General features: G+C 34.1%; 1 protein-coding gene across 1 annotated transcript; it reads left to right on the forward strand.

Moving 5' to 3' along the window:
* Window positions 1–7719: 7719 nt before the first annotated feature.
* On the forward strand, window positions 7720–21340 carry LOC127869893 (UPF0764 protein C16orf89 homolog). Its single transcript, XM_052412551.1, has 7 exons — window positions 7720–7915; window positions 9692–9853; window positions 13826–13982; window positions 15076–15193; window positions 17675–17834; window positions 19767–19883; window positions 20834–21340. The coding sequence occupies exons 1-7, from the start codon at window positions 7720–7722 to the stop codon at window positions 21010–21012; spliced, it is 1089 nt and encodes a 362-aa protein (XP_052268511.1). The 3' UTR covers window positions 21013–21340.
* The last annotated feature ends 1070 nt before the right edge of the window (window positions 21341–22410 follow it).

Below are 22410 nucleotides of genomic sequence, written 5' to 3' on the forward strand. Positions count from 1 at the left end.
TATCAACGAGAATTGTAATAAATTCTCAAGCCACATTAAAAAATGTTTAATATATTTTGACTGAAATTAAATGCTTCATTTAATGAATTTCCATATAATTTGCATTCATTTTCATGTATTGACATTAATGTGTAACGCCTCAACTTCCTCACCCGTCACAAATATTTTTATAAACGTACCATCTACTGCATTCAATGTGTAAGTCGTAAATTAACGTATTTTTGTCTATAGTGTCAATCGGTCAATGACAATATTTTCTCACCGTGTGCATTTAATCCGATTTAAATTTGTCATCATATTTTGTAAAATACTACATGTACTGAATTGCACGTCTACTCAAAGCGATACACGATATTTTGCGCGACACACGAAGCGACACACGATTTTTTGCGCGATACACGAAGCGACGCTTGAGAATGTACCACGAAATATCGCCCTCGTTTAGGTAGCCCAAAGGCGATATATCGTGGTAAATATCGTGTGTCGCTTCGTGTATCGCGCAAAATATCGAGTGTCGCTTTGTGTATCGCGCAAAATATCAATATATTTTATTTTTCAAATATCGCCCATACTATCCGAATCTCGTGTATCGCGGTCTAATTTCAGACCGCGACAGACCGCACTCTTTTAAACTAGAGAATTTACGGACATGTATTAAGCCCAGTTGCGATCGACAAAATCGTCAATGACGATTGAATCTGTCAGCTGTCGATAAAAGTTTAAAATTTAAAAGAAAAGGGTGATTGTAAAAAAACAATCAGGTTTACTCTATAAATGACATAGTATTCCTACGGATAGTGCCATCTATAAGCTCACTCTTCTTTCATCACGGGCGACACACGACACACGGAAGCAACTGATATTCAGGCGTTTACTGACTATTATCATACGCCACTCTTAGATAACGTATAATGCCAGCAGATTAATCTAATCGAGATTACATTCTGCAATAAAGGGAGTGATTTGTTGAATTTCCTAAAATATCCGATCTTAAGAATGGAAAAATATAAGCTAATGCTCCCTTTTTTAATAAGGAAACAACGCCGATTGTTATAAAAAAAACACCAAACATATTAGGGATATAGTATTCAATGCTGTTGTGTCACATGTTATTGTGACTATTCAAAAAGTCTGCAGAGCCTATTTGTTCATGTTATAGTACATATCATCTAAGTTTCCCAAAAACTAATATCTTAAAAATTTGATTCACGAATTCGGGTAATTTTGCATATAAATACCTTTTTTAATTTGATTACTTTGTTCAAGATGCAGAAACACGTATAATTGAATATATTGAAATAAATTGCTTATTTCGGTAATTAATTTGAATCGCGATGTTATGAGGTTAATTTGTTTTTTCACTAAATGGTTAATGAATAATTCTTTTCGCAGTATGAGGTTTACATGTAGCTCCTTAAATTCTGTTTAAACACCCCATGGTGATTTTTTGCGTGTAGTCTACTTTCTTGTCTCCTTGTCATGAATTAAGGTCCGCATGGTATAATTAGGCTTCTCTGCAGCTGATGCAGCTCGTAAATGTTCACTGTGTGGATATTTGTAGTGGACTGAGAACTGTTGTGAAATTTAAAAATCTTCGCTTCTGTTTTTAGTTGGTCGCGTAGCGACAAGCTAATGTTGTTACTCAAAATTTCAAGTCGGGTTGGCTTATCTACGGAGAGCCTACTACCTGCCACATCCGCGCGAGAAAGAGTTGTATAATTTATGCAACATGTTTGAGTTCTCCAACTATATTCATTCACAAATGGAAACATTATATGAATATCGTGATATATGTAATAGTTTCGAACGGAGCTTATATAAAAAAGAATAAAAAACAATGATTGTATTATACATGTCGCGGAAGTGATTGTTTATGAATGATTAAGATTGTTTATGAATGATCAAAATAGTCCACTTTCTGCTGCGTCTTCATGACGTAGTATTTTTGCTCAGCCCATTCATAATCTGAGGCTATTAATAGATGCGGCTGCTGATAAACAAGGGAGAGTCCAATTGCACGGGTGATAACAACGCAATAGTATAAGGTTACGATTGTTAATCTGAGCCTATTAATAGATTCGGGAAAACAACGCAATTGTATAAGGTTGTTTATACATGTATTCTCAATTTATGAAACGTTGAACATGAGTTTAACAATAACATCAGGGATACGATAGACAACAACAAAAATGCTTCATACTCGCTAAAACCGAATATAACATACAATTGAATTTAACACGGATGATCTGTTTCGTAACCTTGTTCATGCTTCTACAGCGGGGATTTCTGGGAAAAGTTCTTTTGTTCTCAACAGATAGCGGCGATCTTTTGTATGTACGGGTGCTAACAACGCAATAGTAGAAGGTTAAGCTTGTTTATATTCACGGTTCTCAATTTATAAAACGTTGGACATGAGTTCACCAATTACTACAGGTATATTATAGACAACCTCAATAATGCTTTATAAACGCTAAAACCGAAAACGACTAAATAGAACAAGAAATATCTTTTAAAATGTAGTCGGCGTAAACGCTGACTTTGCAATAAAGTATGCAATTTACTTTTCTAAAAAATAAATAAAATGAAAACAAACGTTCAACTATTGTGAGTTTTTTCACTTATAAGTTGCAAATTCACCGCATGAAATGTGTGTTGTCAGTGTCAAACCACAAATTAGTGTAAGAAGATAAAAATTATACTACGGCAGTGCACATCATACGTGTCTTCTCATGCCTTATTATGAGTATATTTCTTCACTATCGAAATATATCGTATGTTTATGTTTGATTTAAACGCAGTTTTCTTTTGACACATTTAAATCACACTTTCATAGCCGCGTCATGCAAAATTAGGTCTTATGCGTTTCGACCAGCGTTTCTTAAACTCAACATGTGCATTTGCGCAATCTGGTCAGAGGCTTTGCTGTTCGCTATAAAATCACTCAATATTTTATGGTCTCACTATGTATGTCCTGACCAGACTGAGAGATGAACAAGCTGAGTAGGCTATATATATATATATATATATATATATATATATATATATATATATATATATATATATATGGGCGCATATGGAATAAGATCCACGTTCGCATGACGAGGGTCATTAAAAATCTCATTGAGAATTGTAAATGGCACAGTTAAGCACAATGCTTTTCGATACAAAATTGAATTCAAAATAGCAAAATGGTAAACAAGGGCAGCCTATCCAGGCGTTCAGGAACGATTTCCTGACCAGCTGAAGGAGTACGGCAAACATTGTGGTTGGACAATTAAACGATTTTCTTTTTATCGTGACACTATACTATTTTGGTAATGATTGTTTTATCATCTTGAAAGAAAAACTGAAATTCTGCGAAATAGATTTTAACGCGTAATTGTCACTGGGCCACAATTTGTGTCGTTTGAACATTCAGAGAGTTGTCCGGAATTCCTTACACTGAACAGTGCTACATCCTTTGCGCTGAGCACAGACACATTGATGTAGCCAAAGTTCAGAGGTTTTATCTCGAATCAGCCTATGAAATATTCGAAAATATTCATGCGTGTCTGCTGGCGTTATGTAAAAGTCATTAAGATGAAAAGCTGAGTAAAACAGCTACGTCGAAAAAGCGCATGGGTGCTCTATACCTATGTATAGGTAAGAGTTGTTGACACCGTGTGAACTGCTAGGGCTACAAGTAATGCATAAACAACAATGTACGGGTCAACGGGGCTGTCTTGATGACTACCTAATTCGTGAGTAAAAAGTATTGCTCGCAGATTTATTATTTATTTATTTTTTATCCATGATCTTCTTGTATATTTTGAATTTGTATTTGGTGGCAAAAATCAAAAGTTTTGTAAAGTGAATTTTCATCATGAAATTATATTCTTAGTGAGATAGGTATTCGATATTCCAACAATATTGATTTAATATAATGGTGAATGCAAATTGTCTTTATATTCAGTTCTCACTGCTATTTTCAGAATACTTTCTATGCTTTCAGAACGTCCAAAAAAGGCCATGTTGTTTTTATTTTGTCTAAGTTATCTCTATGAAATAAATAGGATGATAAAAAGTGCACACAAAGCTCGACCCGTGCGTTATGACACACTCTTCATAAATGTGAATGGCGTGTGTTCATTTCAAACTTGCGATTAATTTTGAAAAATGAATTGCGTCTTAAATAATGCAAAAGCGAACAACTTCAGTGCCTTCAGCGCTTTGATATTTGCATTGATTTGTTTAACAAAATATACCCGTTCAATAAATTGATGGAATTAAACGATTTCAAATGAAATACGCTATGGTCTGTTTTTGTTCAAACCATATTATCATGACACATACATATAAACGTCAATGAAGAAAAGCATATTCAAAGTTCGGATACAGTTTACTTATGCGCGCTTATTCAAATTGTTGCATGCCGTCTGATTTTACTCTTAACACATGTGTATGCCTAGCGTCTAGAAAAATGCCTTGGCAAACAGCGTAGACCCAGATGAGACGCTGCATGATGCGGCGTCTCATCAGGGTCTGCGCTGTTTGCTTAACGGAATTTTTGTAAGCAATATTCTAAATATAGAAATAAATATATTAGACATCCCTTATTTTGGAAATAAATTGATCAAATTTCGAAGGATGGGAGAGTCCACTAGGCATAAATGGGTTAAATCTTCCTACGCCTTGATAATCAGTTACGAGTGTCAGTTAAACAAACCAGGATATGTACATTTCAAAACATCGTATTAACAAAAACATTTTTGAATGCATTCGTCCGCCCGTGTAGATGTCAAATTATTTTAAAATTAATTTCCGTGACTGCTAGTGTAACTTTAAGTATACAGAACGTAATCAATTTCCGGCTGGAAAACTTTTTTAAACAAAAAATGTAAAATGAAAAGTAAAGGCGTCAGCATTGCTCAAGTTTTATGCAGTACAGAATTAATTTCGTATTGTTAGCCCCAGAGGCCACAATATCGCATGTTAGAATCTCGACATGGCGCACATTTCTGACATGCACATAATTGTGTTAAAGTCTGCCTGGTTGCAGCGCTTTGTAGAACACTAGTGAACATGTATCTTTATAGCTGTTATACATTCATCAGCCGAATATCTCTCATCTTTAATAAAGTGATAGTATGCGCAATTTTCAATGTTGAATTGAGCTGAAAAGAATTAACAGGTCAAAAAAGTTAGTTAAAATGTGGTAGCTGACCAATTATCTGCAACTCATCCTGCTACCAGTTGTTTATACAAAAATAAATATTATATTCGATATTTTACATGACTGTCCCAGTCCTCTAAGCCGAAATGATCCGTAAAACAAAACAGTCTTTGTGTCATATGAACGAATCTTCACTAAAACTAAATTTAGATTCACATCGTACATCGAATCATTTCTGTCGTCAGTTGTCAAAACGAAAGTGCGGTTGATATTCAAATGCATTATTTTTCTCTTTCCGGGATATTGTTTAAGTATGTTGATGCTGCATTAACAAAAATAAGTGTATATGAAGTGAAAACACCAAAAATAAACAACGGTTGCGATAGACACCTATAAACAAAGCATATACTGTTAGATGAGCACAGTATCGCTTTAACACGCGTACGTCCATCCTATAAGCTACAGGCTAGTGCGTCGTCTCTTGCTCTTCCCAAAGGGAATCATGAACAGTTCATGATTTCCCTTTTTGTCTTTTAATTTTTAATGGATTTTAAATTTCCAAACTGGTCTTTAGAATATCATAATACGAATAATTTTACACCGCATGCTCGAAATCGTAATTGGTATTAATGCTAAAACACGTAGTAGATATGTATCCTTTTTGTAATATAACAATGTCAGCAGATGCTCTTAAATGCATCGATATGGATATGAAATTTAACCCGTTTATGCATAGTGGACTCTTCCATCCTTCTAAATTGGATCAATTTATTTCCAAAATTAGGGATGTCTAGTATATTAATTTCTATAGTTAGAATATTTCTTACAGAAATCCCTTTTAGCAAACAGCGCAGACTGGGTCTACGCTGTTTGTCAAGGCTTTTTGTCTTGACGCTAGGCATAAATGGGTAAAACACCTCTCCTATTAGTATTATATCTGCTAACAGCGGTTCATACTTCCTGTATATACGTTAAAAGTATTGTACGCAAATAACATATTTTATATCACATAAAATTAATATAAAGGATTATAAACACAGAATACTTAATGGGAAATCGAGACGATTTTTTGGCCCTACGACAAAAGTTATCTCATTTCGTGTCGGATTGTTGTTTTTATTTATAATATAGATCGAACGTTTTCTTCAAGGTTTCATACACATTGAATAAAATTAATAACATACGGTATAAAACATTTAATTATTCAAATATGTGTGCGAGTAGAATACACGTGTTTATAAACGTGCGTATACACTGCAAAAAATAATTACACATAGTAAAAATGTTGGTTACCTCATATATTGAAACCAGATTCTTGTCTCGGTTAAACATTCAAAATATGCACATGTGTGTGTTTAATACATAATCCAATTAAATAATATGACCCTATATAAACATATAATTATATAACAATATGAAAACCAAATATGAGGAACCAATATAGAAATATAATTATATAACACTATGAAAACACGTACTTTTATAACATATGAACATAAGTAAATATTATCACAGTTTATAGCAGTACTTTTTAATCCAACCCATGCGTCCATGTTATAACATGTTATTCGTGTATACATTATTTTAGAGCAAATGACATTATGTAAAATGTGTTCTTTGTTTGATGTTGCAACATACAAATCAATTGTTTATAGAATGAGTTGACTACCAAACCATAGTTCAAAAACATATTTTATTTAATTTTCCCTCATTCCATCTGTACAATGAATACATTTTTAAACATATTAACTTATTTAACGCATACATCTTTCACCAATATCGTCTCATCATCTCGGACACGAAAACTAAAGCACATTAAACCACCATGTACGTTGTTATTTATATTACATTATTATTGGCCTGATATGTGTATTCAATATGGTATTTTCCGTTTTAAACAACGTGTTAACCCCATGGAAGTGTTTGCTATAAATTAATCAACGGTAACCAATAATTCACAGTGACATACCTCGACGCGGGCACGAAATCATACATCCTTAGATACCTCCAATGGGGATCCACAAAGCTATCGGTATTCTACATGTTCTAAATAAATGCATCATATCGAATTAATCGAATATTTGCTCGTATTTGCTGCTATTCCAGGAATTGCTGGAATCCGATTAATATTTTCAGTGGCGACAAGGGTCTAATGTGGGTTATGATTAGTTAAATATTTGGAGGAGTAACCGCTGTGCATTGATGGTGCCAGTGCCTTTAATAGTGTGATGGGCTAGGAACGTGATATGTGCAGCATAGACTGTGTCACATGTGTCGCCGACCAATGAAACGACGAGAAAACACTTACTAAAACGATGGCTTCTTGATGCCCAATGTTTGACCAATGAGGACTCACGTGTTACCTCATTCAATATGTTCCATCTCTAGAAAGCGTTTAGCGCGCGGCTTCACGTATAAAGAAGAAAATCACTTGAGATGATGTAACAAACGCCTGTTTTAGATGGACTTTATATCACTAAGTATTTAACACGGATAATTGTTTTGAAAATTTTCTTTATCTTAAAACTTTTAATAAAGGTGGTGGATACTTTGAGATAAAAAAAAACATGAAGATATCTGCACAAATAGTGCTCGTTGTTTTATTTTTCAAATTCGGTAATTCTTCTACATCTAAAGATATAGAAAATGCCTCCGTTCTTCTACAGCAAACGATTTCGTCCCTCGAAGCGACGTTGGAATTCTTCGAAAAGGAACATCGCAATCTTAACTTAGATGCAGTTCTTGGCACTCGGATAGCGGACGGTATGGCCTGGTGTTTTATTTTATATGTTCAGTAAACAATGGCTCTGCAAAAAAATGCCGTGTGTTTTCTCCGATTGAAACATGTTTTTGTTTTAATTCTTTAAAAAATGTCTTCGAGTTTGTGGGATATTTTAGATTAATAATTTGAGTGAGTTATACATGAATGTTCGATAAAAAAAATATACACTTTTAATAATTCATTATATACTGAAGAACATAGTTATAGTCCGTGGGGCGATATAATATGACCATGGGTACTTTTTAAAATAAAAATTGTATTTATAATTATTGTTTATCTTAAACTCAAAATATTTGTATCGTTTTACAAATGAACTAATCGGCGTATATGTAATTTAAAAGACTAAATATAACGCCAATATTAAAGCTTAATACTATATGTTATCATCTTAAAAATACGCTCTCTCCAGATAACATTAAACACCTTTTCAGAAACAAATGGTCGCTTCCAGTAAGGATTTTCGTTTGATCACAACGTTTCAACAAAAGACAAGTCTTAAAGACACACATATGCCAGCAATATTCTAACCCGAGCGCAAATCAAATTAGCAAATATAAAAGCTTTTAGGAAAATGTTTTGCCTGTAAAAGCTCACTTGGAAGAGGATTAATATGACCTGTGGCACTGAGTAAGTCCTTATTCATCCAATTGGTCACTAATGCTTAGATTTCATATGCTTTTTGTTCCTCGTAGAAGATTAGTGCTATTATGATTGAACTAAACAATGTTATAGCGGTTGATGTAAATGCTTTTGACATTCTAAATAGCATGTTGCCGTTTGAAATCGTTTTTGAAGTACTAGTTATAAGCTCCGGAAAGCCTATTCAACTGATTTTCAAAAAATTTTGTAAAATTAAACATTTAAAAAAGTTTGATTGTGTGTGTTTGGAATAAAGCATAAATGCGTACCTATGCGGTTAACTTTATACAATGTACACGAGTAAACGCGTTTACAAATTAAAGAGCAAGTGACGTGTTTAAATAATTTTGTGTATACCGTAAAAAGTTATTTTTGTTTAAAGAATTTACATCATTGAGTATATTGTTTCTTTTTGCATAAATAAGAAAAAGTTTGGGATTTGTCTCAATGTTACGCAGTACATAGAGTGATTGATAAAAAATAAATATCGCATGCTATATTAGTATTTCTTTTTAAATTGTTCACAGTGACTTATAACATGCATGACAGTCAGTAATGAAAATATATTGTCTGTTTGAATATCTGTAAAGTATAAATAATAATAATAGCGTTGAGTGTAGATTTTTCATAATTTTATTTTATTACACAAAGAATGCGTTCTTTAATGTTTTCCCAATGCATCATAGTGGCGCAGATAGTTTTTCATTTGAAATGAGATTTTTAACCGCTCATATTATCAAATTTGGGAATTTCTTTTCGCATCATATTAGTTATTTCAACTACAGAAATATCGATCTTTTTCATTCAACAAATCAACAAGCATTTGAATAAAAAAACATCAACGCATTTTCTCGGGGTTTAATCCGTGTGCGCAAAGTATGGTCCCATATTAGCCTGTGCAGTCTACGCAGGACGACATTTTCCTCTAAGAGTAATTTTTGCTAATTAGAGTCTACCTTTAAGTTTATAAATATCCTACTCGCAGATCGTGTCATCTCTGATCAACATGCGCGGACTGCGCATGCCAATCTGGGATGACACCTCACGCACATGCATAAAGCCCAGTGTTTCCAGAACGAGTCTCATGAAAATTACTGCGTCACGTTGTTCGCATGCAGGTATCCTGAAGGTTCTCCTGCACCATATCGACTATGATCAGGACGCCTGGCCTTTAAGCAGCGCCACCATCGACCACATCCGGCGTCTGCAGGTCAGGGCCAGCGACGTCAGCGACAAGGCGATCCCTTTCATTGCGATCTCCGACCCGCCGTACTACCAAGGTTTGCTAGTATTTACTCTTTCCAAATCAGAAGCAAAATGAAAATGGCCATATATGCACCGAGCATGACACCAAAACAGCCTGCGGGTAACTAGCAGGCTGTACAAGTTGTATGTTGTTTGCTAGTACGAAAGCGACAATGCGACAATGCGATGATACGATGGCGACAGTACGATATTACTATCGCATTGACGCCATCGTACTATCGCACAGTCGCCATCGTATTGTCGCATTGTTGCATTGTACTATCGCGATCTCGCATTCTCGCCATCGTACTATCGCATTGTCGCCATCGTATTGTCGCACTGTCATCATCGTATTGTCGCATGGTCGCCATCGTACTATCGCGTTCTCGCATTCTCGCTCTCTGGATTTTAATGAGTAACCACGATGGCACTAAGGGTATTCCGTACTTTGGCGTTATGTCCAGTCCCCTTTGTGTGTACAAGTACTGTCAGACAGTAAATCCTGTTTAAATTTCCAACCAGATGAACTATCTAGGTAAATGTATTGGTTAATCAGACTTCATGCTCGAGATCGTTAAGAAAAACGTCAGTTTGTTTGTTGCGATTTCTGATGTTCGTTTTAACCAAAGTTAACGTATTATTTTAGCCTCGTCCTGGGGAAACTAGGCTTAATGCATTCGCGTAAGCGTCATCTCAGATTAGCCTGTGTAATCCGCACAGCCTTATCAGACACGACACTTCCGCTTTTAGTGAATTTTCGTTTATATAAGGTTTCTTCAAAACTAAAATCCTGTGTATGCGTAAAGTGTCATCCCTGATTAAAAAGTTCGGATTGGACAGGCTTATTTGGGACGACAATTTACGAACATGCATTAAACCCAGTTTTCCAAGATCGAGTCTGATTTATTCGAAAAAGACTTTACACTAAGAGAAAACTAAGCGATCCCATTTCTAACAATGTCCGACCCGCCGTATGTAAAAAGTAATGAATAAGTCATGCACATGAGCAATACGATATTGTCGGGAACCTCTTTCAAAACTTAAAGATGAATATTGTATCTGACGAGGACAAGGCGAATTTTGCTTTGACATAACAATTGGTCAGACATTATTATATATTTCATGATAACAATGGTTTAATGAAAATGAATCCATTCGTTTTGCAAGTAATTAAATACCTGGGATATTAAAGGGGCCTTTTCACGTTTTGGTAAATTGACTAAATAAAACACATTTGTTTCAGATTCGCAAATTTTCGTTGTAGTTATTATATTTGTTAGGAAACAGTAAAACTGAGCATTTACCATGTTCTAAAATATGCATTATATGCATCTTTGACGATTTAAAAACCTGGAAATATAAAGCGTTGCAGCGCGAAAGGATTGAATAATTTGGCGAGTGTTGTTGTTGTCGTTATATTTTGTGACACTACGAGGATTGCTTATATAAAGTATACAATACATCATATGAGCACGAGTGGCCGAGTGGACTAAGTGTTAGACTTTTACTCCATGGGTCAGTGGTTCGAGCGCAGTTGAGGTTTACGTTTTTTCGTTCTTTAATTGTATTCTTGTTTTTTACTGGAGCTTTTTAGATCTAATGTTTACATTTATCAATGTAAACCATTTAATGACAACATTCAATACATGCCAAAATATGTGAAAAGGCCCCTTTAAACTTCAATTACAATGCATGATACACTTTAAGAGCATGAATACTCATGCTTAATCCCATGAACTTGACATTTAATATCAAAATCCCATTTGTAAAATTAATATTGGAAACACGTTACAATATGACGGTTCACTAAATCAATATGGCTCGGATTGATGGGTGTGGAAATATTAGACCGTTATGCTTAAATGGTATTAAATATAGTTCCTGGAATATTGTGTGTCCTCATTTAGTTCCTGGAATATTGTGTGTCCTCATTTAGTTCCTGGAATATTGTGTGTCCTCATTTGATATTCTGAACGTAATTATTGTTAATAGGTATCTCAATGGGTGTGTACGTATTAGCAATAGTCGTCTACATGATTGCCAACTGGACTATTGTATTGTTCAATTAGTAAGTTCAATAAAAAGTATTTTGTTAAAAATGATGATATGCATTGAGGATATCTGCGTCAACGTAAATTGTTATGGGACGACGTACGTAGACCAGCGTTTCTGAACGAACGATTTTCCATTACACCCCGCGACGGAATTGACAAACGTTAACTTTTCAATACACATTGCGCTGCCGCAAGACCAACAGAGGACAAGCGTATGGCTTGCTGACTGCTGTGACTTGGTAGAATGGTAGAAGGAGTGAACAACTCAATATTTATCATTATTATTATTTTATTTTATTATTATTATTATTATTATTATTATTATTATTATTATTATTATTATCATCATCATTATTAGTGTTATTATTATTGTTAACTGCTCTTAAGTAGTAGTACTATCATCATCATATCTCGAATGAAATCAATATTATTATTTCGTTTTATGCTCTAAATTGTATATTGTGTAAATGGCATCATTTTCATTTATCTATGTCTGTCATCATTATTATACGTTAGAACTATCGCAAATGAAATATTCCCGATAATGTTGTAGAACTTTAGATCTAACCCTTTTTTTCCATTTTGTATGTACGGTCAAAATGTATGTATTTGTAAATTAACGCATCCTTATACATATGATTTCGTTCACTTACGCAAACTCATGAAAAATGACAAATACAATCGTATAAGTAATAGTTGGAATGGAATAAGACCCTTCGTGATAAACTGGCAATTAGTAATTCAGACCCTCGCGCTATTATTCAATTGTTGAATACTCATTAACAGAACAAATGATTGTTTTATAAAATATTTTTTCAAAACTCTAAAAAGTATAAGTCCATGTGTTGTTGTTTCTATATTTGTTATGATTACATGAAAATAATTTATTTGATCAGGTAGTATTGTACGACAGCTGTTGCACAGAATAATTAATAGCTAGTATGTTTATATTTGCATTTGTATATAACAATTAAATTCTCAATTATACATTCATATTCTTAAATTTGCTTAAGATTTATAGACTCCTGTGCACAGATTGGCGAATTAACTCTTCAGTTTAATTATGTTATAATGAATTATTTAACAAAATGTAATACGAAGCGATTTAATAGTTGAGATTATTTATTCTTTTATTAAAACTGCCGACAACAAGCGAATCGCTTACTCGTAGGTAATACTGAAACTATGAAAGAACATGCCGGTATAGCGAATTTGCTTTGGCGTTAGATCACAAAAACCCGGATTCAAATCCCGTTGTCGGAAAGATTTTTCCATTTTTTACATCTTCATTCCGTTGCCTTTATATCATACTTGAATATTAAAATATAAAACTTAAAAAGTTGCGTTTGTTTTTAAACAAATCAAACGTTTTAGAATCGAATAAACATATATATGTACATTGTGATCAAGTGTGATCCATATAAACCATTTATTTTCAGTACAAGCGTTATTTATTTATTTTATCTTCCATTATATACTTCTTAACGTTAAACGTTCAAATAAACTGAAAGGTAAATAAAAGTATTTATTATAAACCTGCTTTATGTTTCCAAAAATATAACTTGTATCAATCGTTAAAATTCAACTGCACAGAAATAATTCCCGTATTGTGCTACTCGCTAGTTTGCCAATTCCGTACAACCATACTAGCCGGACTACTTTTAATGACGTCACTTTGAATGCAGAAAATTAAAAGGGCATTCTTGGTTAATTATGAACGATTAAACTCATTTTTTAACTTAAATGATTCAAAGCTGTATATAATTAAAGGAATATTACTCAAGTCAATTGTTACAAGTGTTTGAATCAGTCTCGTGGCTTGCGCTATTTCGTATCACACTCGAGGCTCCGCCTCTCGTGAGATACGTCATCACACAAGCAAATCGACTGATACAAACACATGGCACCATTGACTTATGTAATATTCCGTATATATCATTATTTGTTTCAAAGCGTTAGGAAAGATTATTCAACGGGACTTTTGGACGCTGGACTTTGCCAGTAGAGACTTCACGAAGAAGGATTTCTACGCCGCCTGGTTACCGAATGGAGAAGAGGCAATGGACGAAAAGCAGTCTGATAGTTGCATAGGGGAGTTATTAGGTACCGGGTAAGTTAAAGTATCAGCTTAATTGTAAGTCATACATAAACAAGTTAATGTCCCGTGCCCCAGCAGCAAAGAACTATTTAAAGCAACATGAAGTCCTTTTATTTAAAGATGTTTTGCCAAAATGTCAAAACAACATAACAAGGCGAATTACAAAAACAAAAACTAACTAAAACTAACACCAATAAATAATGTGGGGTCACCACGCACTTCGAAACTGTCAATGTAGATCAATAAGGTTTAAACCTTCTCATGGGTACTAGAACCTCAAACAAAAACCAAGTGTGTGACAAATTGTTGTACATATTAAGTCGTTTATATAGATAGAAAATTCGCTAAGTAACTGAGCTTATGGTTTTGGTTATTATTTCATATGTATGAATATACTTACCAGAAAAACCGTTCACTGTAACTTCAACCTGTTCGATATCTGTATCGTAAAACTTGTCAATGACGGAATTTCTAAGAATTCTAAACCTTATTTGAAACAGATCTAAATTAAAACATATTTAGGCTTAGAGACGAGCAGTCCGTAAGGTTTCTAAATAATATATTATAATAATAAACGGTAGCTAATCTGATATTAGTATAAACCTGTTCATATTGTATTGCGTCCTTAAATACGCAATTAAGACAATGTTAATTTGTGAAATAGCAAACCAAAGCTGACATAGGAAAACGATTGCTTTATTTCACTAAATAAAATACATGAAAATACAGTTTACTACGAAACAACACTGTTTTTGATTGCAAGAAAAAGCCTTGCCATCTTATCTTAGCTAAGCCGTTCATTTATTTTAAAATACATGTAGTGTACATTTAAAGTTTTAAAAGTTACCGGCTTAATATGATTTGTCTATGAAATGATAGTTCACGATGAAATAACAAAACAGGACATCAAAAGCTTATAAATAATTATTAATATTCATCATTTTATATATGACACCTTTGTAATTATCAACAAACATTAATTTAAAATTGTTTAAAACGTGACAATGTTCGTATTTTGCTATAACCTAATCGAACTTCGAGTTCAGTTAGAAATGTTAACATAGATTCTGGTTATAATATACAATGTAGTGAACCTTCTTTTTAGTCCCAATACCAAGGCTAAATGCCATATCTCGGCCAACTGTTGGGAGTTGATGACGAAGCCTGGATACAGTGGATACTCTCTGACGCATCAGACGTTCTACCTTGAGATTGCTTACCAGGTAGGGTGATTGTACCTGATATGGAATCGCAAAACAAAATTTGACACGCGAGTTTATGCTTCTTTGGTAACATATATTTAGCATCCATAAGTCGATTTAACCGAACATTTCTTACCAGGGAAGATGACGGTTTCCCTCATTTGAATAGCACGACCTTGCTAGTTTTATTGTACAAGATGTTCGCATCTCACCAACCACGATCTACCATTAGGTCAATTATGGGTTTCATTATTAGCTACACGATGTATTACTAGTAGTTGTTTTCTTGAAGACTGCTCGGCAGTTGAGATGTAGGTTTTCAGTTTTGATCTCACATATTTGGAGTTCATCGGATACGATCCCCTTTGAGATATTTTGACAGGTTATACCTTATCCCAAAAAGGGCATCGGATATTTACAAATCATCAGACATGTTTTTAAGTTGTTGTTTTCTGTTTAGTCAAAAATTCGCAACTCATCAGTCTCATTCTTCTTCGAGATATTAGGCATTCACAAATATAATACGTTAAACAATAGCTTTCTTAAGAGGTAAAACGAAATTCCCCGTGTGCGGTATAAGGCAGCAACTCAACAGACTTTCTGCTTAAAAATCACTAATCAAAATAAGAATATGGTTTTAGTAATGGCACAAGTAGTCTTTTGGATAACTATTAGAAGTATATTCTTTTAAATGGGGCACACACATCAATTGTATCAAATACGTGTTCTTTTTAGGTCAAATTTTATCTCTGCGACCGAAAGATTTTTTTCAGAATGCATTTGAGAGTAGCACGTATTCTCAGCAACTATGGTCCTTTCAAAAGAACACATACTGAATGATTTGCATGTTGTGTAAGACATTGTTTAAGGACTAGATTTTTATGACGGCGTCCTCCATGTTTTCTACTTAGATAACAATATATCACAAATAACGAACATATAAATGCTTACAAAATGCAACATTTATTTGCAAGTTAATAAGTTTGTATGTATTTAACCAATAGTTTATAGTCGGTTTGTATAACCAAGAGATTTTCCAGTTAATTAAACGTATGATGACCGAGCACGGATTTATAATACCTATCCGCTTATTAGTTTATATATTTTATGCAATATTCCTCATTTATATTCACGCAGTGGTTAAATTGAGGAAATAAACATTAAATCATGTAATCGTATAAACTCGCTTTAAATCAACGAAAATGTTGCCATACAAGACGAACACATTTGTGCTGTCTACATTGTGTTTATAACAACGTACCAAATCTCTGCGATTAAGATTGCAATGAGGGATTTGTGAGGGATTTATCGTTTTCCCCATAAACATCACCGTAGATAAGGAAACACCTGATGACATCAATACTAATCGGTCGCCAAGAGAGTGCAGTTGATCTCGTTAACTCGTTGAAACCCAATACACGGTATGAATAATTATAGAGTGTCATTTGAAGGGACGAAACACACAGATGGTGTCGAACTCAACTGGGAATTCAACTCTGATTACTTCTCTACGTTGGTGTTGTCCGCGTCTATTTCTACCGTGTCAAACTAATAACTGTTAATCTATTGCCCATATGAAATCCGAATTGAACTCGTGCTGTCACTTGGAGAATAACAATTGCGCATTGTTGTCAAAGACTGGTGGTGGGATTGACCGATTGTTCTGTATTTGTCTATATTAATTCTGAATGCAGCGATGACGTACTCGAGACATAAGCATCTGCCGCGATCCAATTTGAGGAATAAACATTAATAAACAATGACACTTTATTAATAATAATTTGAATGGCATAAATTATTGATGATGTTTATATTTGTGTTGTTTATGGTTGATCATAGTATGATATTGTTGATTTAAATCAAAGTGTAAGAGATTTAAAGTAATGTAATTAATAAATTACATCGCGTGTACCTTTATACATGCGAGCTGTATTTTACATATAATTTTTAAGGCTATTTCCATCTAGTGTCGCTCCATAATTCTAACCTCAGAAATACGCATGTTCCTATCTATTCATCATTTAATAATCATAAGGGATGCGACCGACAAACAATGCATTATACCAACACACATGCAGATTGTGTAAATATCTGACTGTAACCCTTGAGTTGATGGCATTTTCCTTATCTTGAATCCGCACTATCTAATTAATTGGTGTAATACATTTCTGCATTTAATAGCAGTTGGCACCACCAATTTGTCGTCTAATGCTTCTCAACTAGACAACGTGGTGGCGATCCCCGTTCCCGAAAGCATTTGACTTTGTTTAGTGTTCGTAATACCGGACAGTTTAGGTTTCCTACGGGTGCTCCTGTTTCCCTCCAAAACACAAGCTCACACCAAAATTTAAACCATTTCAATAACAACTAAAAAAGTGAAAAAAATTGCAACTTTCTTGAGCCTCGTATATTAGCTCCGTTGGAGTGCTGGGACTCAATCCGGGTCCGCCACAGGCGCGGAAGGTCCTTATAAACTCGAAATAAACTCACATTCGGTTTCAGATGGGCTGCGGCGAGGAGATGAACCAACAGCGGGTGCTGCTAAACCAGCCGCCACCGTCCGATCTGGTGAACCAGTTCTGTGCGGCGACCTTCATTGAGGCTAAGGAGATAGAGAGGGAGGGTTTTACGGGCTGGAAAAGTGACCTCTTTATGGAACAAGGTAGTCTCTCAGCAAGCGTCGGTCCCCATTGCAAGTTGGCGATCCCAGCCCTTAAATCAGTTGAGCGCCATTCTGGGAAGACTGGGCTCAAAGCATGTGCTTTGGTTGGGTCCCAGAGTATCGTGTGCGGTCGCAAAGGTTGATCAGGGACGAAACTTTCTGATTTGACTGGATTTTCGTAAAAAAGTGATTTACTTAAAACGAAAAATACCATAGAAGCGTAAACTGTCATCCCTATCCTCTGCTTATCAGGGAGGACACTTAACGCGCATGCAATAAGCACAGATTTCCCAGAAAGAGGCTCATTGAAACGCTTAACCCTTTGCATGCTGGGAAATTTGTCGTCTGCTAAAATGTCGTCTGCTGAATTTCTTAAATTAGCATTTTCTTCGATTTTTTTCAAAGAATATTATCAGAATAGCAAACAGTTTGGATCCTGATGAGACGCCACGTTCTGTGGCGTCTGATCTGGATCCTGTTTGCAAAGGCCTTCAAAATTCGGTTCCTGCACTGAAAGGGTAAACGTCCCGCTGTATGTATTGCCCTGTATTGTATGCGGCACTTACTTAAAAAAAAAGACTAGCGGGTGTAAAAAAGAATATCTCTAGCGAAAACTGCTCTTGGGTTTCATTACAACTAAATGTTCGATTTTCCAACGAGAAACTGTATATCTGAAAATTATTTTATTCATAGTAATTTATAGTCATTTCTAAACAAACCCGTGTTATTTATAGAGTGACGTTCGGAAAATCAACGCCATTTTTGTAATCGGTTAGCAAAATCTTTGACGATAGGAATATTAACCCATTTATGCCTAGTGGACTCTCCCATCCTTCTAAATTGGATCAATTTATTTCCAAAATTATGGATGTCTACTATATTTATATATATATTTAACAGTTGAGACGCCGCATTATGCGTTGTCTCATCTGGGTCTATGCTGTTTGCCAAGGCCTTTTTTCTAGACGCTAGGCATAAATGGGTTAAATGTTATTTCATGTCAGTATTTTATACACTATTCGATTTGGACAAAATATACACTCGTAATACAAATAGGTATTATAAATAAGTTGGTTATAGATAAATTAATGTTTGTCGCGGAACTGCACGTTTATTTAATATTGAAACAAACTAAAATAGCAACACAAAACAAAGACATAATAAAAACAACAAAAGTAACCGTTTAGAAAGGCAACATCAATAAATATAAAAACTTATTCAAAGGAACTACAACAAAAAAGATCCGTGTTTGAACCATTTAAGCGTCATGTATAAGAACTTATTAAGAAGTAAAGTATCTATCGATTTTATTAAGTTGTTGTCTACAAACAGAAATTTTGACAACAAGTATAACATTATTTGATAGGAAATAATTACAGCTTACATCGATTCGGCAGTAAAACATAGAGAACTGTAAACATCCATTATGATAAAATATTAATTTATTGACTTTCCTGTAATGTATAAGCAAAAGTTCAATTTCAATTTATTACATGAGGCACGTGGTATATTTAACAACAGCATTAATTATTGTAAGTTATACATTCAGTTAAACTAAGCACAGTTTTTATCTAACCTCCACAACACTTTCTGCTAATGTTTGTTGACATAAAATAAAGGCCAAGTTCGATACTTCTCTATCGCGCCAAAACTGGAAATTCATTGCTATTTGCTTATTTAAAACATGCGAAAATCGCCATTTAATTTTTCAAACTTTCCGGATATGTTTGTTGCGAAAAGATGGAAGTTCAATTTCGATAACATGACAAAAATATTGCATACCCTTGAAATTTAGTATTTTACGACGCGAGCTATTCCTGTTCGTGATTTTCTTTGTGTGTGTGTGTGTGTGTGTTTTCCTTATCGACGAGAACAATATATTAATTGCAGGTATGCATTATGTAGTATTTACAAGTATGCGTTCATTTTCAGCGGTGCTGTGTGGTCTGGTAGGGTATCGTTGGTTTTTCTCCGAGGACTGGTTACAACGAATCTTCAGCTGGCAAGATCCAGACACCGGCTGTTTTAAGGGAATTCCAATTGAACTTCGTAAGTGTTCTTTAAAAAATGAATTAACTCCCATGGTGTTGTTAACATAACATTATATCTATATGTATATACATTCTTAGTAAATTCAAGTTTATTTCAATAAGATACGACTCTACAATATGCATATCATATACCTATCTTAAATTAGTACGTAACGGTAAACACTGTTATGAATAAATATACATGTGAAAAATAGCTGTTTATTTCCAATATGCATGTGTTTAGAGTTGCAAATTCTTGCTATTGTTAATTCTAAATTATATTGCTAAAAATTATATATGTATATGCCTGCATGTCATTGACCATTGTTGACTACATTGTGTGAAATATGTATGTTTACTCATGGGCTTCAAGCCTAATGTATTCTGAAATAAAACCAAACCATTATCCAAACATAACTTTATATACAACCGCATCGCATGGAGAAATCTTAATGGTTTTATGAACGGTTGTAGTGAAATGTATGTTTTAAGAGGAACGTTTGGGGGATATAAGCAAAAAGTACGCAAAGTGCAAGCTTGTTAATTGAATTAATAATTTAGAAGCGATCAGCCGATATATTGTTTACCATGAAAGTAGGCGTCTTTGGAAATATTGATGAAAAGATGCGTTTAACCTCATGTTGATCTTTAATCTCAAACTTATGATAAGATTTCAAACATGTTATTCGACATTAAAGTATTAGCCCGACAGAAAGTAGTCCCAAACATGAGAACATAATTGTGAAATATAGTTCGAATTTCAGCTTAACAATTCGGTATAATATCCATTTAGAATGAAGTTAAATGTTCACGGTAACGTAATAAATTGGCAAATCAAAGTTTATGTGGTACTGACGCGTGGCTATTAACAAACTCGCACTTAGGTTCAAATCGATGTTTATTTATCGATTAACAGCGTTCAATCGCCAATTAAAACGTAAACAATAACATTGTTGTTTTTTTCTCAAGTCACGAGAGGAACAAACTCTGCGGACGTCAAGCATCGCATAAAGCGGGAGGAGAAGACATTGGGGAACGGATGTCTCTGTCACACGACCGCCGTCGCCACCGGTGCGCTGGCCGCTTACGTGCGCTACATTGCCGAGTACCAGCAGATGCTGTTCCAGAGGGATCAACTAGCGACATAATTTGGACATAAATTTAGCCGATATTTGATATTACATCAATAAAATCCAACCGTTTGGAAACTACGAAATAAACTAGCATGAATATGTTGTTCCAAATAGGACAATAACTTGATAATTATGTTATATAGTTAATAAATAAATGTTCAACACTGACTAGCACGTTGTGTTCAAAATTGAACACTTGATGGAATAATTATAATAAACATTTAACTGGAATTTAATTTACCATGGCATCGGTTATTAAACAGAATGTGTTGTTCTAAATAGAAACACCCTATGCCAGTTATTAACATAAGTAAAACTAATAATTCTTAAAAAAAAACAGAACGTCAACCTAAGATAAACCGCTTGTTACTTTTGAATTTAATTAAATTTGACCACAACTGAAAAATACTAGGATTGGTTATTTTACACCAATTCACAGTTTGCATGTGTGCATTTTGAACAATTACAATGCGAAACGTTATATTCTAATAATTTTCATTTTTATCGTACCAATTCACTTCCCATTAAGACACCATAGACGACCCGTTTTACTGTGATCGATTAGATTTTTAAAAATACATCTTAATAAATGTATCGAATACTAGAATAATTAAATATTTACAGTTGTTTATATACCGTTGAAAATTATGTTGAAACAAATTGTTAACATAATAAATACCACTTAGCAATAAATACTTTAATAATGCAATACAAATCAGACATTTTGCTTCAAATGTATGTTAACAATAATACACACACGCCCATGTATACACGTATGTAAACACGTATGTTCAATAGGAAATAAAAATTGCCATTATACATGTCGTGTTTATTTGATAATCATTTGTTATTATTTGAATCACGCCACGTAAAGTCATGGGCCGGGAACAAACATCAGTTTTCTTTACATCCATAACTTTACGGATTATAACGTACTTTCACGATGACCTTGACCTTATAGCGTGTGACGAGGTGTTTGTACTAGGTACATTGTTCTGGTGTGATAGTCCTATATGTCGATATATCCTAAAGCGGATTGTATGAACACTGTATTTCAATCCGCCATTACGTATAATTATAGAAGTAGCGTGCATGAACCGTGTCACTGAGTTAATAGTATAAACATAGTGTATTAAATATTTGATTAACGTTACAAAGATTTACACAGTTTTAAATTTAGTTTAGTTCAATATTAGAAATTTAAGAAATCTCAATGAAACAATTGAAACAAGTATTTCACTGCTATATTTTTTATTATTTGTAAATTATAAGGTCATACAACTGATTTATTCAATGTTACATGTTGGACAAATAATAACTGTACTTGTCCAAATATTTATCACTTCACCTGTATGTTTTGCGATTAAATTATCTTGGATTTAAAGGGGCCTTTTCACAGATTTTGGCATGTTT

This window comes from Dreissena polymorpha, chromosome 2 (assembly GCF_020536995.1).
Source record: "Dreissena polymorpha isolate Duluth1 chromosome 2, UMN_Dpol_1.0, whole genome shotgun sequence".
Lineage (NCBI taxonomy): Eukaryota > Metazoa > Mollusca > Bivalvia > Myida > Dreissenidae > Dreissena > Dreissena polymorpha.